Genomic DNA, 17,925 nt, shown 5'->3' on the forward strand with positions numbered 1-17,925 from the left:
CACGCAGGACTCCCAATCTTAATCCCCTTTTTAGAGATGAGGTAACTGAGGCACAGAGAAGTGAAGTGACTTGCCCATGGTCAACAGCAGACATGCAATGGAGCCAGAATTAGAACCCAGGTCCATCTGCTTCCAAGGCCCTTGCTCTGTCCTCTAGGCCATGCTGCTTTTTTGGGACCACAAATATAGCTCCTTTATTTCTGAGATGATACTAAAGATGAAAACATGAATAGTAATAATGATTATGGCATGTCTTAAGTGCTTACTGTGTTTCAAGCATTGTATGAAGCACTGGGATGGATACAAGCAAAATCAAGTTGGACACCGTTTCTGTCCCGTGTGGGGCTCACAGTCTCAATTCCCATTTTACAAATGAGGAAACTGAGGCACAGGGAAGTAAAGTGCTTGCCCAAGGCCACCCAGCAGACAAGTGGTGGAGTTGGGATTAGAACCCATGACCTTCTAACTCCCAGGCCCAAGCTATATTCACTACGCATGCTGCTTCCCACATGTAGCACTCTAACTACGATTTCCCCCGGGGAAGCAAACTCACCTGAAAAATAAAAGAAAAATACAAAAATGAGGGAAAAGAGATGGCTTACTAATTTTGTTACTCATTCATTCATTCATTCAATCATATTTATTAAGTGCTTACTGTGTGCAGAGCACTGTACTAAGCGCTTGGGAAGTACAAATCGGCAACATATAGTGACGGTCCCTAACCAACAACAGGCTCACAGTCTAAAAGGAGGAGACAGACAACAAAGCAAAACAGGCAGGTGTCAATACCATCAGAATAAATAGAATTATAACTGTATACACAACAGTAAACAATACAACAATAAACGGTGACAATCCCTGCCGACAACTAGCCCACAGTCTTTGGGGGGAGACAGACATCAATACAAATAAATAAAATTGTTACAGGATCCTAGTACGATCTGGGAGATTAGATTTTTGGAACAAATTAAAGACCCTGTTGCTCGAATTGCCTAGCAACCAGACTTCCAGCCCATACACACAAAATACTTCTACCTCGAAGAAAATGTGTACATGGGTCAAATCCACGAAGAAGGATGGGATGATGAAAAGAAGGAGACACCCGCTCTACTGCTTTCCAATCATCCAGTCGCTGGGTGCCCAAACTGTACCCTTGACAGAAATTCCTCCAACTCGAGTGAAAAGAAAGATAGAAACACCTTCACCAAGACAGAGAGGTTGAGTTGAGCATACGAAAAAGTACAGACTCAATAAGAGAACAGCTCTTAACAGTTCTGAGTGAAATTAAAAAGATGGTGATCCTCTGTTCAAAGTCAAAAGAAATTTCAACATTGGAAGCTGAGAGGTGAGATTAGTCAGTGAAAGGTGGGAGGAGAAGGACTAAATTAGGAAGCCAATTTGGCAACTTGGGCCACCAAATCAATAGCATTTATTGAGTATATTCTCTGAATTTAGCCTTTGGAAGAGTTCAACAGATTTTAGAGACTTGCCCTGCCACGGAAGATCATAAAGCCTAAACCCTAAATCCTCAAAACACTCTGGATGATGAACTGATGAACTAACGAGAACTATGAACCCACTTCAAGAAAACAAAACTAAGGACTTTTTTTTTTTGAAAGACTGGGTTTCATAGACCTTCACTCTGTTCATCAGTACCCAAGCCCCCATTAGATTGTAACGTGTTTGAAGATTAAGATAGTTTCTTTTGTGTTCAGGGTTCTGCACCTAAGAAATGCTCAACTAATACTGTGACTAATTATATTGTCAGGCCTGCTGAACTAGTTTCTGGGAGCACATGAGAGACCTTTTTTAAAACCAGATGTCCATTTACCCTTCTCTTGAAAACTAATTTTTTCCTTAATTCTTTAAAAACATACATGGCAAGACAGTGCCTGACTTCCACCTTTAATAAAAAGAGGAAATTTAGATAAAATTCAAGAAGTATGCATTGGGTAAAAAAAATTCAGGAAATCCCCAATTCCAAAGGTGTTAAACAAATAACAGTAATTTTAAAAAGGATCAGACAATTTTCACCAATTTCTACTAACTGATTTTCAATTACTGCTTATCATAATTGCTCATTTAAAAGTTATTTTTGAAAATGCATGTCAATAATTAGAAATAAACAATTTTCCATGATTAATGTGTCTATGTTAATTGAAATAAATGCGACTAGCTATGCTCCATAGTACATGTTCGAATTACTTCTATTTTCCTGAAGGGAAGCAACATGGCATAGTGGAAAAAGCAGGAACCTGGGAGTCAAAGGACCTGGGTTCTAATCCAGATTCTGCCATGTACCTGCTGTGTGAATTTAGGCATTTGATTCTCTCTGCCTCAGCTCACTCACCTCCAAAAGGGGATTAAACAGCTGTCCTCTCTCCTACTGAGAGTATGGGACTTGATTATCTTGTATCTACCCCAGTACAGTGCCTGGCACCTAGTAAATGCTTAACAAAAACCACAATTACTATTGTTTTTGAAGGACAGTTGCCCTAAAGGCATGAAAGGTGGATTCAGGGTACCTGTAATAAAATAAAGAGCGGTCTACTGTAATCAGTAGGTGAAGTGGAAGATTTACTCACCCACAAGATATATGATAATCAAGAAAAACACCACCAAAGCACCGCAGAGAAGATTTGGAATGCAACAGTTATACCAGCCACACAATTTGAAAAAGGGTACCCAACAAACTAATGCAATGCCTTTCTAGGCACTGAATCATCTAAAGAGATTTTGAAACTCCAACTCACATTTCTCAAAAATGGCAAGAAACAAAAGAATTGAGAATACTTAAATTTAAGGCATTGTTGCATACTCTTTCTCAGTTTAGAAAAAAAAACGAAGGTGAAGTCAAAATCAAAGAACAATGAGAGTTACAACCTAGACCTCATCACTTATGGAAAGTAACTGTTTTAGAAGGTGGGGAGTAATTATTTTAACACACCTGGCCATCCCATAATGTGGGGTTCTGTTCTTGCAAAACCCCACATTAAGGCAGACATGCTGTCATACTCACCTGTCCACCACCGCAAGAATGCGTGCATGCGTGTATGCATATACACAAGCCACTTTTTCTAGAAAGGTAACAAGCTGTAGTCAGACTCTCATGGTCAGAGGAACACCACCTGACTCACTAACAATGTCCTACCAAAAATTTGTAGTGAAAATAGCTGTTACAGTGTGTATTTGTCTTCATCTTGGGGAAGCAGGTGGTTTGGAGACATTGAGAGCTGATGGGCTTTTCTGTGCTTTTTACTAGGTGGCTCAACTCCTATATATAGGTTCAAGTGTAAACAGCTAAAAAATTTCACCAAAAGCAATTGATAATCTGCAAAATATATGACAGCTTGTCTTGCTCCAATTCTCTCTTTAACCCCTGCCAATCTGGCTTCCGTCCCCTTCGCTCCATGGAATTTGCCTGCCTTAAGGTCACCGATGACTTCCTTCTTGCCATATCCGAGAGCCTGTACTCCATCCCTATCCTCCTCGAAATCTGTGGTCCATGCCCTTCTGGAAACACTGCCAACCCCGCCTTGGCTGCCACCGTCCTCTCCTGGTTCTCCTAATTCTTGGGCTGCTCCTTCGCAGACTCTCTCACAGCTCCTCCTCTGCCACCCACCCTCTAACTGTGGCAGTTCCACAAGGCTCAGGTCTGGATCCTCTTTTCCAGCTAAACCCATTCCCTTGGAGAACTCAATCACTGCCACAGCTTCAACCTCTCTCCTTCTCTGTGGTCTCATTTTCTTCTTGTCTTCTGGACATCTCTATATGGATGTCCAAACCCCACCTAAAACTCAACATTGTCCAAAACAGAACTCTAATTTCCCCAACCAAACCCTTTCCTTCTCCTTTCTTTCTCAATACTGGTAAACAACACCACTCTCCTCTCTTTCTCACAAGCCCCCTCCCTGTATTACAAGCCTTGTTGCTTGTAGCCACCCCGGCACTTAGTACAGTTCCTGGCACATAGTAAGCACTTAAATACCACAATTATTATTAATAGTAGCACAGTGTTCTACTGTGCTTCTGTAATTAAAAAAAAATCAATCTGATAATTTGGGTCAGATTATTTGTTTTTTATTAAAATTCTTCCATTTCCAGTTTGTTATTTTCGATCCAGCACAATTTCTTTTGGGCCTGGGGTTCATGGGCTATTTGTTCATTTTCACAGACATATAAACTCTAACACTAGATCTGTTTCAGTTTTAGATGTAACATTTCAAGTACAGCAAGGGAAGATCAGAGTATCATGCAATGAAAACGCTGTTTAGTTACTCCCACAAAGCCAAATATTTCAATAATATGAAAACAGAGATTAAATAAAAAGAAAATATGGAACTGAACTTAAGTATCATACAATTCCACAATACCCTAGACTGGCTGCATACAAAATGGCTATTGGTGTTCTCATATTTCTAATCTAAAACCAACGACCTTCTTCTGCAAAGAGTGTACACTCCAACAAAATGCTTACAATTCATTCTCTGTCTGCCAAAAAAAACAGTTCAAAACAAGCTTCGATTCCAACTTCCTCTTGTGTAACTTCATCATGAACGAACAAATTCTTTCCTATTCTTCCCAGATAAAAAAATTCAATACCATATAAATCTGTACCTGGGACAGTAAGGTTAAAATAGAAAAAAAAAATACATATGCCATCACCCGCTAGGAATCCTCTGAACAAACATTTTCTTTCACTTCTTGACTGGTACTGGTTCCTACAAAAGTCAACAACAGCTCTCTAAGCTGCAGCAATTAGAATCCCCAAACCCTAAATACATTGCATGACTGCTTCTGAGAGCAGTGAAATTCCATTTTTTAGAGGTAAAGGAAAGCCAGCTAGCTAAAAAGCAAACAAAACAAAACACACACACACAAAAAAAAAAAAAACCCAGAGAGCCATCAACCCTGACAAAGTTACCCGGGGGGAAAAAACAAACAAAAAAACCACACCAGAATATGCTGAATATGCAGAATATCATGCTGAATGCCCTTTCCCAAGGATCTTTTGTGAAAGCCAATAATCAAGCAACCCACCCATATGTCCTGAAGCCTCACCCTTCCAGGCACATTCTGAAAACATCCTTAGCTTAACCTATTTACAAACTTTCAGGAACCCCTACCAACCTGACATTTCTTAATATGAGTGCGATTTCCAGGATCATGAATTCGATTTTTCAACGCTTTACAGTCTTCAGAATTCCCAGGCAGAATAGCGTCCTGTCACTGGATCCTTATTTCCATGTCTTTAATTTTTCTTCAAGTCTCCTGTAATCTTGAACCAAAGCTTTTAAACTTCTTATCCACTGCAATCACTGTAGCCTGGGATCGTGTTCAAATTTTTACTAAAAAATTAAACACAAAAAATACATTAAAATAACATTAAGGGTCTGACTTAAACTCACAAAATCCAGGAAATTCAAAATAGGTCCAGCTTCTCACTGCATCCTTAACCCTTTTGGTCCCCGACCCTGCTGGTTTTCCGTCATACCTGCTGTGCCGCTGTGGCCTGTTCGCATTCGCCTGAAGCCAGTGGAAAGTTCGGACGTACCTGGTATACATCCGATGGCCCGGCCTGGCCCGGCACAGCAGGTGTGTCCAACCCAGATGGACCTGGAACACTCGGCAGCAGCCGTGAGATGAACCTCGTGCCTTGGTGTTGGATGGGTCTGAGGGTGGTGCTTGCTTTTCCTTTTCTACCACGGGGTGCTTGAATTGCCAGGCACCATGGTGGGAGTTGAAGATGGAGTGAGAAGCCTTAGCTCTGAATTTACTGGTTCTGGATGCTTTAAGTCAGGCCCTTAATATTATCTAAATGTATTTTGGGAAATGAAAACCCCTCTGACTAGAATGCCTGTTTTGCCACCGGCCCGAGATTGGACCGACTCCAGCCTCGGTCCTTCTAACCGGCCGCTTTTCAGTCTTGACGCTCCGTAAGGCTGAATTTCCTGACTGTAAATGCTGCTAGGAGCTGGAACGGATTCCAGAGGGATGTTTTGAACAGCCTTATCTAAAGACTTAAAAGCAGGAGGACTCTCTGTCTTAGACAATCCAGGAGTCCTGAAGGCAATGAGGGGGAACGAGTGAGTAAACGACCCCTCAAAGCCTCATCCACTACTATGAGTCTACAATATGTGCCTTCGATTTTCATTTCACAAACAACCACTTCGATCTACAGTGAGAACTGGCTAGTTTCTTTACCAAGAAAGTTACTGTTACAGTAACCATGGGCCTTTCACAATACATAGACAGGCTAACTACTCATTAGGTGCATAAGGGGAGATTTTTTTCAGCGCCTGCCTGGAAAGTTGGCGTTTTTTTCCTTAAATGAACCACTTTAAATAATCACCGCCAATTTTAAATTATAGATGTAAAATATATTAAAATAATAGGACTACCATACCTTCAGCTGATCTGGTAATTAACACACACTCACACAAACACACATGCATCTTTACACTCAGACACCCCTGTACTACAGAGCAGTATTCTTGTAAAGGATTATTAAGATGGCATCTTTCAATGTAGACACAAAGCCCTAGCTGTTTTACAATATGTGTTAAGTGCTTATTGTGTGCCAGGCACTGTGCTAGGAGATGGGGAAGATACAAGATAATCAGGTTGGACATAGTCCTTGGCCCAAATGGGACTCACAGTCTACGTCGAAGGGAGGAGGGTTTAATCCCCATTTTACAGATGAGGTAATTTTACAAATGAGGTAACTGAGGCATAGAGAAGTGACTGGCCCAAAGTCACAAAGCAGGAAGGTTGGCACACCTTAACATCACAGAATCTATGAAACAGATTACTACCTCTGTCACTGATAACAAGGAATACAGAAGCAGCCTTTCAAATAAAGCCATTTACTGTTTTCAATAAACACATACAGTAAATGGAAAAGGTTGCCAACTAAATTCTTCTACAAAGATCCAATTGAGTTCTTCGCGAAGCATATGATGGAATTTCTTGTACATTCTTACAACCCGAAATCAGAACCTTAGAACAGTGCTTGGCACATAGTAAGCGCTTAACAAATATTATTATTATTATTATCCTTCACTGCTTGCACATCTCTTTGCAAAATCCTATTCCGTACTTTATCAACACCATGGTGACCATTTCTTGAACACCTATGGGCTCCTATGGATTAGTCAACCAATGGTATTTATTTATTGAGTACTCACTACGAGCAGAGCACTGTACTAAATGCTTGGGTAATTTCAATGTAACACAAGTGATCATCATCACCACCACCATCATCACCATCAATGGTATATATTGAGCACTTACTATGGTGCAGAGCACTGTGCTAAGTCCTTGGGGGAGTATAATACCAGAGTTGGCAGACATGTTCCCTGCCCACAATGAGCTTACAGTCTAGAGAAGGATGGTCCTGTCCACAAGGACCTTACAGGCTAGAGGGGGAGACGGACAGTAATATAAATGACAGATTTCCCTATCTGGAATTTCCTTACCATCCCCTTAATGGTTTTAAATGGGCGGCTTCTGGGGCTTTGGACAAGACACGGTTCCTGTTCTCTAGGAACTTACAATCTCTCCCTGAGTTGAAAAGCGTTTGGGAAGTTCCTCCTTTTTCAATCAGTCAGGAGTATTTATAGAGTGGTGACAGTGTACTGACCACGACGTAATTCTAAGCATATGGGGACTTTAGCCAAAGCAAGAGGTATTTGGAGGCTACTTTCTAGTAGAGGAGTTTCAATATGACCTCTTCGATTTAAATAATGCCACAGACACAGCATCCAGCACTAAACGCAACTCTGCCCAACCGATGAAAATGGGGAGAAAGGGAAAACTACAGGAATCAAAGTTCAATTTCCAGATACACAGAACCGAGCCTACACACCACAGTGAGTAAAACTTTGGTGTGCAGAGCACTCAACTAGTTGAATCACAGTACCCTCTAGACCCTCATTCGTGGGCAGGGAATGTGTCTATTGTTCTCTTGAACTCTCACAAGTACTTAGTACAATGCTTTGCACACAGTAAGTGCTCAATAGATATGATTGAATGAATGAACATAAAAGAAGTTCCCAAGAAGGGGAAAAATCCTCTTGACCTTGTATCCCATGGAACAGAAATGTGCTTCTAGGGAATTCATTCAAATCAATCAATCAGTGGCATTTATTGAGCACTTACTATGATAACTGTAGTATTTGTTAGGCGCTTACTATGTGCCAGGGATTGTACTAAGCAGTGGGGTAGACATAAGCAAGTTGAGTTGGACACTGTCCCTGTCCCACACAGGACTCACAGTGCCAATCCCCATTTTACAGATGATGAAACCGAGGCACAGAGAAGTGAAGTGACTTGCCAAGGTCACACGGCAGAAAAGCGGTAGAACCAGAATTAAAACCCAGGTCCTTCTAATTCCCAGGCCCGTGCTCTATCCACTAGACCACCCTGCTTCTATGTGCACAGCAGTGTACTAAGTGCTTCGTGGGGTGCCATACAAGAGAATCAGGACACATTCCCTGCCCATAAAGAGCTTAGATTCTTAAAACAAAGAATGAAACCTAAGCTACCCCATATCCAGAGTTTCTCAAGATCGCTGTTTAGTGTTTTAAGGACTAGAAAAATTATGGGACTTCCTTTTCCCTCGCTGCTTTGCTTCTGCTAGGTGGAAGACTCATAATAATAATAATAATAACTATGGTATTTGGTAAGCATTTACTGTGCGCTAGTCACTGTACGAAGTGCTGGGGTGGGTTACCAGCAAATTGTGTTGGACACAGTCCCTGTCCCACGTGGGGCTCACAATCCTAACCCCCATTTTACAGATGAGGTAACTGAGGAACAGAGGAGTGAAGTGACTTTCCCAAGGTCACACAGCAGGAAAGTGGCAGTGCCAGAATTAGAACCCACGACCATCACTCGTGTGGTCAGTGCGACTCTTCACAAGTCCAGGGTTCCGGATTCAGCTTAAAAACCTTGTGTCCTTGTAGGCAATGAATAACGGAGGAGGAAATTGGCCTGAAGGTTTAGGAATGGATTAGGTTACTTTTGGAAATCCAACAATGCTAAGAAAATAAGTAGCAGCACCGTTATATCACACAATAACCAGTTTTGATGGAGGTGTCCGTGCTTTGTATGCAGAGCAGGTGATTTGTGATATGGCTGATAACATTCATTTTTAAAAAGTAAAACAGGAAGGGGACATTCCTTTCAAAGGTGCCAAGAGACGGCCATTAAATTCAAATAGTTTTAAGTACTCGATGCTCACCACCATAGCATCTGAGGACCAACAAACTCTGAAAAACCACATCCACGTATGATTTTGAGGCAGACTTGGCATCACCTCTCAACTGTAAACTACACACTTCACCGTACCTCGCTAGAGCATCAACAATAAAACCAGATCTTTAAGTTTAATTAGTTAAACGACATGGTTGTAAGTTTTATAATAATAATAATTATGGCATTTGTTAAGCGCTTACTATGTGCAAAGCACTGTTCTAAGCACTGGGGAGGATACAAGATGATCAGGTTGTCCCACATGGGGCTCACAGTCTTAATCCCCATTTTACAGATGAGGTAACTGAAGCACAGAGAAGTTAAGTGACTTGCCCAAAGTCACACAGCTGACAATTGGTGGAGCCAGGATTTGAACCCATGACCTCTTACTCCCAAGCCCGGGCTCTTTCCACTGAGCACACTGCTTTTATACCATTTTGTACATTAAAAATTTAATGTAAAAATGGTCTCAAGCTAAATTATCCACCAAGAGCAGGAATAATAATCACATGAGAACAAAGTGACGATGGTGAAATACTGAATTTGGTGAACATCTGCTTCAAAGAGTCCAGTGAAAAACCAAATTAGCACCACTGTACATTTATCACAAAGTCACACAAGTTAAGTGACTTCACACTGTGTGGACTATAATGATATGCCTAATATTCACGAGAGCTTTCAAACAAATCTTGAAACAATGCGAGTCACACCTTTGTGATGTCAACCTAATGAATGGCAAGAGAACAATGTATGACTGTGGAAAATGTTTTAATGGTATACAAACGGTTTAAAAAATACACTTTAGAATTGAATATATCAAAATCTCCATTAAAAACACAATGAACTCTTTGAAGTAGATGCCAAATTCTATCATTAAAAGCTATCATTTAGTGATGACAGGCGACTGAAAAACAAACCATGAGAAAGATCTTGTACCAGGCCTGAGCTGCTTGTGGACTATATCACAGAAGCTGTGCCACATTAGAGCCTCTTTCTATTTACCATAATTAGTATGGATGAAAGCTTTTTGTATTTGATATTTTGAGGCGCTGGATATTTATGAATACCACCTGCAAAGTTTCGTTTTCTTGGATGGCTTTGGAGAACTCACTAATATTACCTACACTGAAAAGCAATGCCTATAAAAATAGAAACTGGAACACTGTCAGACTAAGGAGCTAGAGCTTTATGAAAGTACCTTCTGTTCCTCAGCTGCAATTCAGATTTCCACTACACAACCCCAACCACTCTACATTCTAGCCTTGATTTGCTTTAATAGAATGAGTTCACTGAAGAGAAAGGGCAGAAATCTTGCTCCCTCTGCAAATGAGGAAACAGGCTCATGTCACCCAAAAAGCCTTCCACAATTTCATCTCCTCAGAGCTGTGGCTTGCTCTTGTTTTGGGAGGGGTCTAGAGATACTAATTTATTTATGCTATGCATATTGGCATGCATGAAAGAGCCCACAAATGGTACCCTGGAAGAAAAGGTTTTTATGCTGCCAATGTTTTCAGTTTTGCCATAGAGGTAGGCAGTCAACACTTTCTCTCAGAAGTATTGCCAACTTAAACCCCAAGAAACAATGGCCTAACTTTTCTTGAAGGTTGTTGATGCATGAGAATCTCAAGAGATCTCCTGCTTTCTCTCAAAATCCACTCTTTCCACCTGTGCCTCTGAACCCATCCCTTTATACCTTTACCAAAGCACGTACCCCTCTTCTTCCCTCCGTAGTAGCCATCTTCAACTGTTCGCTCTCCAAAGGCTTTTAAACTTTTTAAACACCCTCAAGGCTCCCCTATCCTAAGAAAACCCTCTCTTGACCCTACGGCCCTCTCCGGTTATCACCCCATCTCCCTCCTACTGTTCTTCTGATGTCCTAAATGAAGATACCTTCAAAACCTTCTCTTCTGCAGGGTGCAGGTCTTCGGTCCTTTGTCTTTCCCTTCCAACCCTTTCATTATTTCAATTTCTTCTTCCCTGGGCCCACTCCAAATGACACCGTACATCTCCTGAATTATGGAGCTTGGACTCGATCCCAGGATTCCAGTTAGCTTTAAAACTAGTCATATTCTGGAAGGGCTATAATGTAGTGGATAACCTAAAAAGCCAATGCTTCAAGTGTGCAAATACCCTCCTAACACAAAGGTGAGCACGGGACTTCTGACTTGAGTAAAGATGGGTGACTAATGCCAACAATGGACAAGGAACTTAGAAAATGAAATGAAATTGAAGAAAATGATGATGGTGATATCTCCCATTGAAATTGACATGAGCTTCAGTCATGAGACTTCAGTACTGAGAACTTTCACAGAAGAGTTTATTATAGGGCTAATGATCTGCATTCTCTCTCAGGATGGCACTTGGCGAGCTTCCAGGGCTCTACAAGTCTCGATTATGGGAGGGAGAGTCAAGCAGAGGCATACCCACTCTATTCCTAGTTTGGCCAGGGGCTAGTGAGTGGAAGGCCATCTGCTACAAGTCAACTCACCTGTGATGGGCAGCAGTGGAGAGAGTTGAGGGCGGAGATTCAAGTTGACCGCGTGGAAGAAGGAAATAATAATAATAGTAATAATGATGGTATTTGTTAAGTGCTTACTATGTGCAAAGCACTGGAGGTTATAAGGTGATCAGATTGTCCCACAGGGGGCTCACAGTTTTAATCCCCATTTTACAGATGAGGGAACTGAGGCCCAGAGAAGTTAACTGACTTGCTCAAAGTCACACAGCTGACCGGGATTTGAACCCATGACCTCTGACTCCAAAGCCCATGCTCTTTCCACTGAGCCACGCTGCTTCTCCACTTCCGGATTTTGACCAAGAAAACTCTACGGATAACTACCAGAACGATGGCAGGGGGAGGTGGGGGTGTTCTGGGAGAGATGCGTCCATGAAGTCGTTATGGGTCGGAAACGACTCGACAGCATAAGACAGGACAAGAGTTTCTAAACCCAAAGGGAGCAAACTGCATTCTAACAGGAGGAGGACTGAACAAGTACTCTATGTGACTAGTGCTTAGCACAGCACTCTGCATGTAGCAAGCACACAATAACTACCACTGAGTGACAGACTAAATAACCTGAAGCCAAGTGAATAATATAATCAAAGGAAAGGGAGTGGAGCAATTATCAAACAAAACTACAAGCAACACTATGAATTGGTCACATAACCAGCACTAGTAGCATCTTCCTGCTCTTCTTGCTATCCAGAGGGTCCCAGTTTTTAACGCTTACTATCAGCAGGTGAGAAAACAGTGATGCTTCCAAAACCAATTCTAAAACATTCTTAATAAAATACTTACTGAAAAGCATTTGTGGCCCCTGAGAGTTTAAAAATGATGCCGCAGAAGTGAGCTACTAAGCAGCATGGCCTAGTGGATACAGCACGGGGCTGGGAGTCAGAAGGTCATGGGTTCTAATTCTGCCTATGTCACTTGCCTGCTGTGTGATCTTTGGCAAGTCACTTAACTTCTCTATGCCTCAGTCCCCTCATCCGTAAAATGGGGATTAAGACTGTGAGCCCTATCTGGGACACCTGGGACAGGGACTATGTCCAACCCAATTATTTTGTATCTAACCTGGGGCTTAGAGCAGTGGCTGGCACATGGTAAGCACTTAGCAAACACCATTATTATTATTATTGTTTAACTCCCACAGATTGAACTGAGAAAGCCATCTGTTTATAAGACTGTGAACCCCATGTGGGACAACCTGATTACCTTGTATCTACCCCAGTGTTTAGAACAATGCTTAGCACATAGTAAGTGCTTAACAAATACCATTATTATCATTATTATTCACATAGTTGCACTAAATGCAGAATTATTAGCTGGTCTAGCCATTTTTCCAACTTGCTCCATGCCAAGACATATCCACAGTTCATTACACAAGAGGGAACATACTGATTATGTAATATGGCCCTTTTTACCTATTGGACACTAGTTCCAAACCAGCACATACGACTGGTAGAAATTAAAACTCATCTAGGTATCTGCTGAGAAAGACGTCAGTAGTGCTCAACACATGTCTACGTGTTTTTTAAGGCCAACAAACTGTACTTCGTGCAAGCCTGTTAGCCACCTCAGCAAAAGGACAAAGATTAGGTCAACTCCTTCTCCAAAAAGACAGAGGCTGAGCAACAAGAGCTCAAGAATGCTGACATGGGAATGGAGAATCATCTCAGCTACAGCTGTACCTGACCCGTGATTTTTTGATGGGACCACCTTCTGAGGTGGTCTATTTAATATCTTCAACAAAATATAATTTTCTTTAATTGTGTAAAAGGCCACGACAAAGGATGAATGCTCCCTTACTCTTTCATAATCCTCAGCGTGCCGAGTTGGTAATGAGATGGAGGCAAGATCAAAAGCAGTAATTTCTCCTGCCCGAGTGCTAAAAAACAATATCCACGGGAGTCAACTTGTACTTTGGCCAAGAACTGTAATCTCTTATGGGTGGCACTCCTTGTTTCCTCTTATCAAAAAACGGAGGGTGAACAAATGTGGGGATCTTCAGAAAAATCTTCTGGCTTTTCGTTGAGCGTTGGTAGAATACGTGCAATGCACTTTGAAATAATTTATCATCATATATTTCATTTTGAACAAACTTTTCAATCTTGTTCTGAATGTTTTCCTTAAAAGATTTGATGAGATTTTTCCCTTTAATAAAGCTTTGAATGATTCACTGCACCTTTAGCCAATTCCTAAGTCTGTTTGTAGAGCTGCAAATCATTTTTCACGATAAAAACTTTGAATCTCAGATAATGAAACACAATGCCAATCATTAACTCTAAAAATTAGGTTTGCAAACTTTCTTTTTGGATTACACTCACATAAAATGATAAACAAGTCAACTAATTTCTAAATTTTTCCCTACCAATCCCAAACTGTTTCTTCCTTTCAAAAACGAGGAAGTCCATAGCTCATTATAAACTTGCAAGGAAAATCTTAGTCCTAAAAATATCCAAAATAGAAGGAAATTTGATCTTTGCAAAACTCATCTAGTAGATTCTATAGGCTAAACCATATATTTTTTTTAGGCAAAATCTTGACTGCATAGGATTTTAAAAATATGTTCATTTTGAAGGAACACAAACAGGATGTATAAAAATGACTAGTTCCCTGAGTCTGGGCCAGTAAAAACAGACTGGCAGCCAAGTAAAACAGGCAGTTTAAGGGAAAAGCATGGTTTGGGTTATCATGTTACATTTAATTACAATGTAATAAAATCATATGATGTAAGAAAAAGTTCTAGAGAGACTATCTTCAAATGTCCAAAAGCAGCAGGAATGCTGTTTACACAGAACTGAAAACATTTTGCCTTCACCATGAGACAACCCATCTTCCATCAATTTGCTATTCAAGAGTTTGAAGATGGCTGATTTTCACAAAACAATTTAGCAAAGTTTTCAATTTCCCTACAGAGTGTGGATACAAATTAGGCAATTCATTTTATAACCTCAATGTCTCCTCACCAGATTCTCAAATAAAAGTGAGAACGTGGATACATGTGAGCTAGCAAGTCTAAAAGTGCCTTAAAATGAAACACAGGAAGAGGACAGAGGGGAAATGGGTGGTATTTTTTCCTTTTTTCTTTTTTTAATCTTCCCTATATTATCCCACAGTAATATCACTGTTAGAGATGATAGGCTTGTTTGTCCTTCCCCTCTCCTCAGGTCCTAGAATAGAATAGAGAGCTATCATATCATTTGGACTTATGTGCTAAAAATTATATAATAATATTATTATTATTAATAGAGTTATATCACTTTGACTTATGTGCTAAAAATTATATCAATCCATCACTCTATAGCATTTATTGAGCACTTACCATGGGCAAAGCATGGCACTAATTTTCTTGGGAGAGCATCAAAGTGTTATAAAGTGTTATTCTTGTCCTCAAGAACCTTACAGTTTAGGAGGGAAGACAGACACAAGTAAAGTTCCTAAAAATAATAAAGGATAACTGTGGTGTGCTCTGTGCTAAGCACTGTGGTAGATACAAGACAATCAGATTAGACACAGTCTCTAACCCACATGGGGCTCACAGGCTAATGGAGAGGGAGAAGAGGTGTTTTTAGTATCAATCAAGCAATAGCATCTATTGAGCGCTAAAAGGAGGCAGAGCACTGTACTAAAAAGTTTGGGGAGTACAACCAATCAATGGTATTTACTAAGCACTTACTATGTTCAGAGCACTATACTAAGCACTTGGGAGAGTACAGTGCCACAGAGTTGGCAGACAAGTTCCCTGTCCAACATGAGCTTAAATGTCTAGAGGGGGAGAGCTGTAATAAAATAAATTATGGAAATGTACATATCTGTAAGTGCTGTGGGGCTGATGATGGGGTGACTATCAAAATATCCAGTGCTCAAAAGGTACAAAATCCTAGTACATAGGTGAGGCGAAAGGGAAAGGGAGTAAGGGAAATAGGGGCTTTGTTGGGGAAGGCCCCCTGAAGAAGATATGATTTGAGGAAGGGTTTTCAGATGGAGAACGTGGGGGTCTGTTGTATATGAAACAGGAGGACATGGGTAAAGGGTGGGCAGCGAGACAGAGGAGATCAAGGTCCAGGTTAGGTTGGCATTAGAGGAGCAAAGCGGGAGGTCTAGGTGGGGGAGTAAATCAACAAAGGAATGGCAGAAAGAGAGCTGAACGGCTTCACTATTTACCACCCCGAGTAATGGAAATTGTTCACTTTTCAGTCCTGCGATATTCTGGTAATATCTAGAAGTACTTTAATATCAGTTCTGTCTTTGCAGCATGGCACAGAGGACTGCACATGGGCATGGGATTAATATAATTAATATAAAGGAGTGATTTGATTTCCAACATTTTCAAAGGTCAATGGTTCTAATCCTGGCTCAGCCACTTGTCTGCTGTGTGACCTTAGGCAAAGTCACTTCACTTCTCTGTGCCTCAGTTGCCTCATCAGTAAAATGGGATATACGACTGTGAGCCCTTTGCAGGTCAGGGACTATGCTCAAACCAATTTGCTTGTTTCCACCCCGGTGCTTAGTAAAGTGCCTGGCACATAGCGTTTAACAAATACCATTACTATCATTATTATTATTATTTTTCAAGAAGCGTTTTTCAACTTAGCCCTTATGGACCAACTAAGAACACTTTGAAAATCGGTATTCAGCACGCACATTCAAATAAATACCAACTTTCACCTGTAACTGAAATTTATCTTCCTACCAGAATATTCAAGATCATGTAGCATTAGAGAGCTCTGGAAAGCATGGACATTTTACAATATTTTATCAGTCCAACCTTTCCCCCAAACAGGATAATTCATTCATTCAATCGTGTTTATTGAGCGCTTACTGTGTGCAGAGCATTGCACAAAGTGCTTGGGAAGTACAAGTCGGCAACATATAGAGATGGTCCCTACCCAACAACAGGCTCGCAGTATGGAAGTATAATAATGGTATTTGTTAAGCACTTACTATGTGCCAAGCACTGTTCTAAGCACTGGAGGTTGTCCCATGTGGGCCTCACAGTCTTAACCCCCATTTTACAGATGAGGGAACTGAGGCACAGAGAAGTTAAGTGACTTGCCCTAAGTCACACAGCCGACAAATGGCAGTGAGGGATTAGAACGGATTAGGACCCATGACCTCTGACTCCCAAGCCCGTGATTCTTCCACTGAGCCATGCTGCTTCTCTAGAGATATAAACAAGTAGCAGAGATATAAATAAGTAGCAAAATGGAATGTTAAGATTTCGGTGCAAGTTAGTTACAATGCTCATCAAGGAGTGTTAGGAGATCAGTGAGATTGTAAAATGGGACAAGGGATGGAAAATTTTGGACTAGAGGCCCAAGAAGAGCCAGGATGCATTTTATTGAGGGCAAATAGGAAAAGCTTCATAACCTGAAGGTAATAAAGTTAAAAGATAAACAGATTTTTGAAGAGGTAGTGGGAAGAAATTTCTAATAGGGGACAGGGCACACGCAAAGACTGTGGGAAGGAAATTTCAATTGTTTCTTCCAATACACTCTGGCTTACGAAAAAAGAAATAAAGGACTGTGGGAAGACAACTCTCCTCTGGTACTGATGCATAACCCAATTTACCAAGTCAGAGAAAATTATTCCTCACCTCCATGGTAAGGGGAAATGGGGAACCCATCATTCAGCTTATAATGACTGAGAAGAACCTGAACAAGAACTAAAATGCTAAACCCTAGTTGTCCTTGGCAACTCAGGACAATTTAGAATTGAAATGTTTAAAAGTGATCAGATTTAGTCGAACAGATTAATATAAAGGAGTGATTTGATTTCCAATGTTTTCAAAGAAAAGATATTGGGTACATTCCTTTATTTTTAAAAATATGCACATCAGAAATTATAGTCAAAATGGGGCTGAAATTAAAGTTCTTTATTCACCAAACTACTTTTTATTCATAAGCTTTCCCTGGAGAGTTGGGGATTAAGGGAAAAGAGGTTTTTTTTTCCCTTAAAAGAGCATTAAAATAGAGGGTAAACCCTACCCTACTTTCCTTAATAACCAAGTCAGTCTTTAATGCCTTTTCTAAAAAGAAATATTTCTACTTGTGAAATGAAGCCAATTTAGCAGAGGGAGCTACATAGCAAGCATGCCCAGACTCATAAAACTAAATTTGGGCAATAAAAACCCCCCCCACAAAATCAAACACAAGAACTTGACCAAG

The 17,925-nt window shown here is 40.7% G+C and overlaps 1 protein-coding gene across 9 annotated transcripts in view; it reads right to left on the bottom strand.

Moving 5' to 3' along the window:
* The window catches only part of CTBP1 (C-terminal binding protein 1), a 368,238-nt gene that overhangs the window by 60,186 nt on the left and 290,127 nt on the right, over positions 1–17,925 (bottom strand). For 3 of the 9 annotated variants that reach the window (XM_038753247.1, XM_038753248.1, XM_038753250.1), the window contains exon 2: positions 5,131–5,348. The exons of 5 other annotated variants lie outside the window; for them this stretch is intronic. In XM_038753247.1, the coding sequence (XP_038609175.1) occupies positions 5,131–5,137 (7 nt within the window). In that variant the 5' untranslated portion in view covers positions 5,138–5,348. Of the gene's footprint in view, positions 1–5,130; positions 5,349–5,554; positions 5,575–17,925 lie in introns of those variants that run through there. One more of the 9 variants, XM_038753249.1, reaches the window with a different exon arrangement.

Source organism: Tachyglossus aculeatus, chromosome 10, assembly GCF_015852505.1.
Source record: "Tachyglossus aculeatus isolate mTacAcu1 chromosome 10, mTacAcu1.pri, whole genome shotgun sequence".
Taxonomy (NCBI): Eukaryota; Metazoa; Chordata; class Mammalia; order Monotremata; family Tachyglossidae; genus Tachyglossus; species Tachyglossus aculeatus.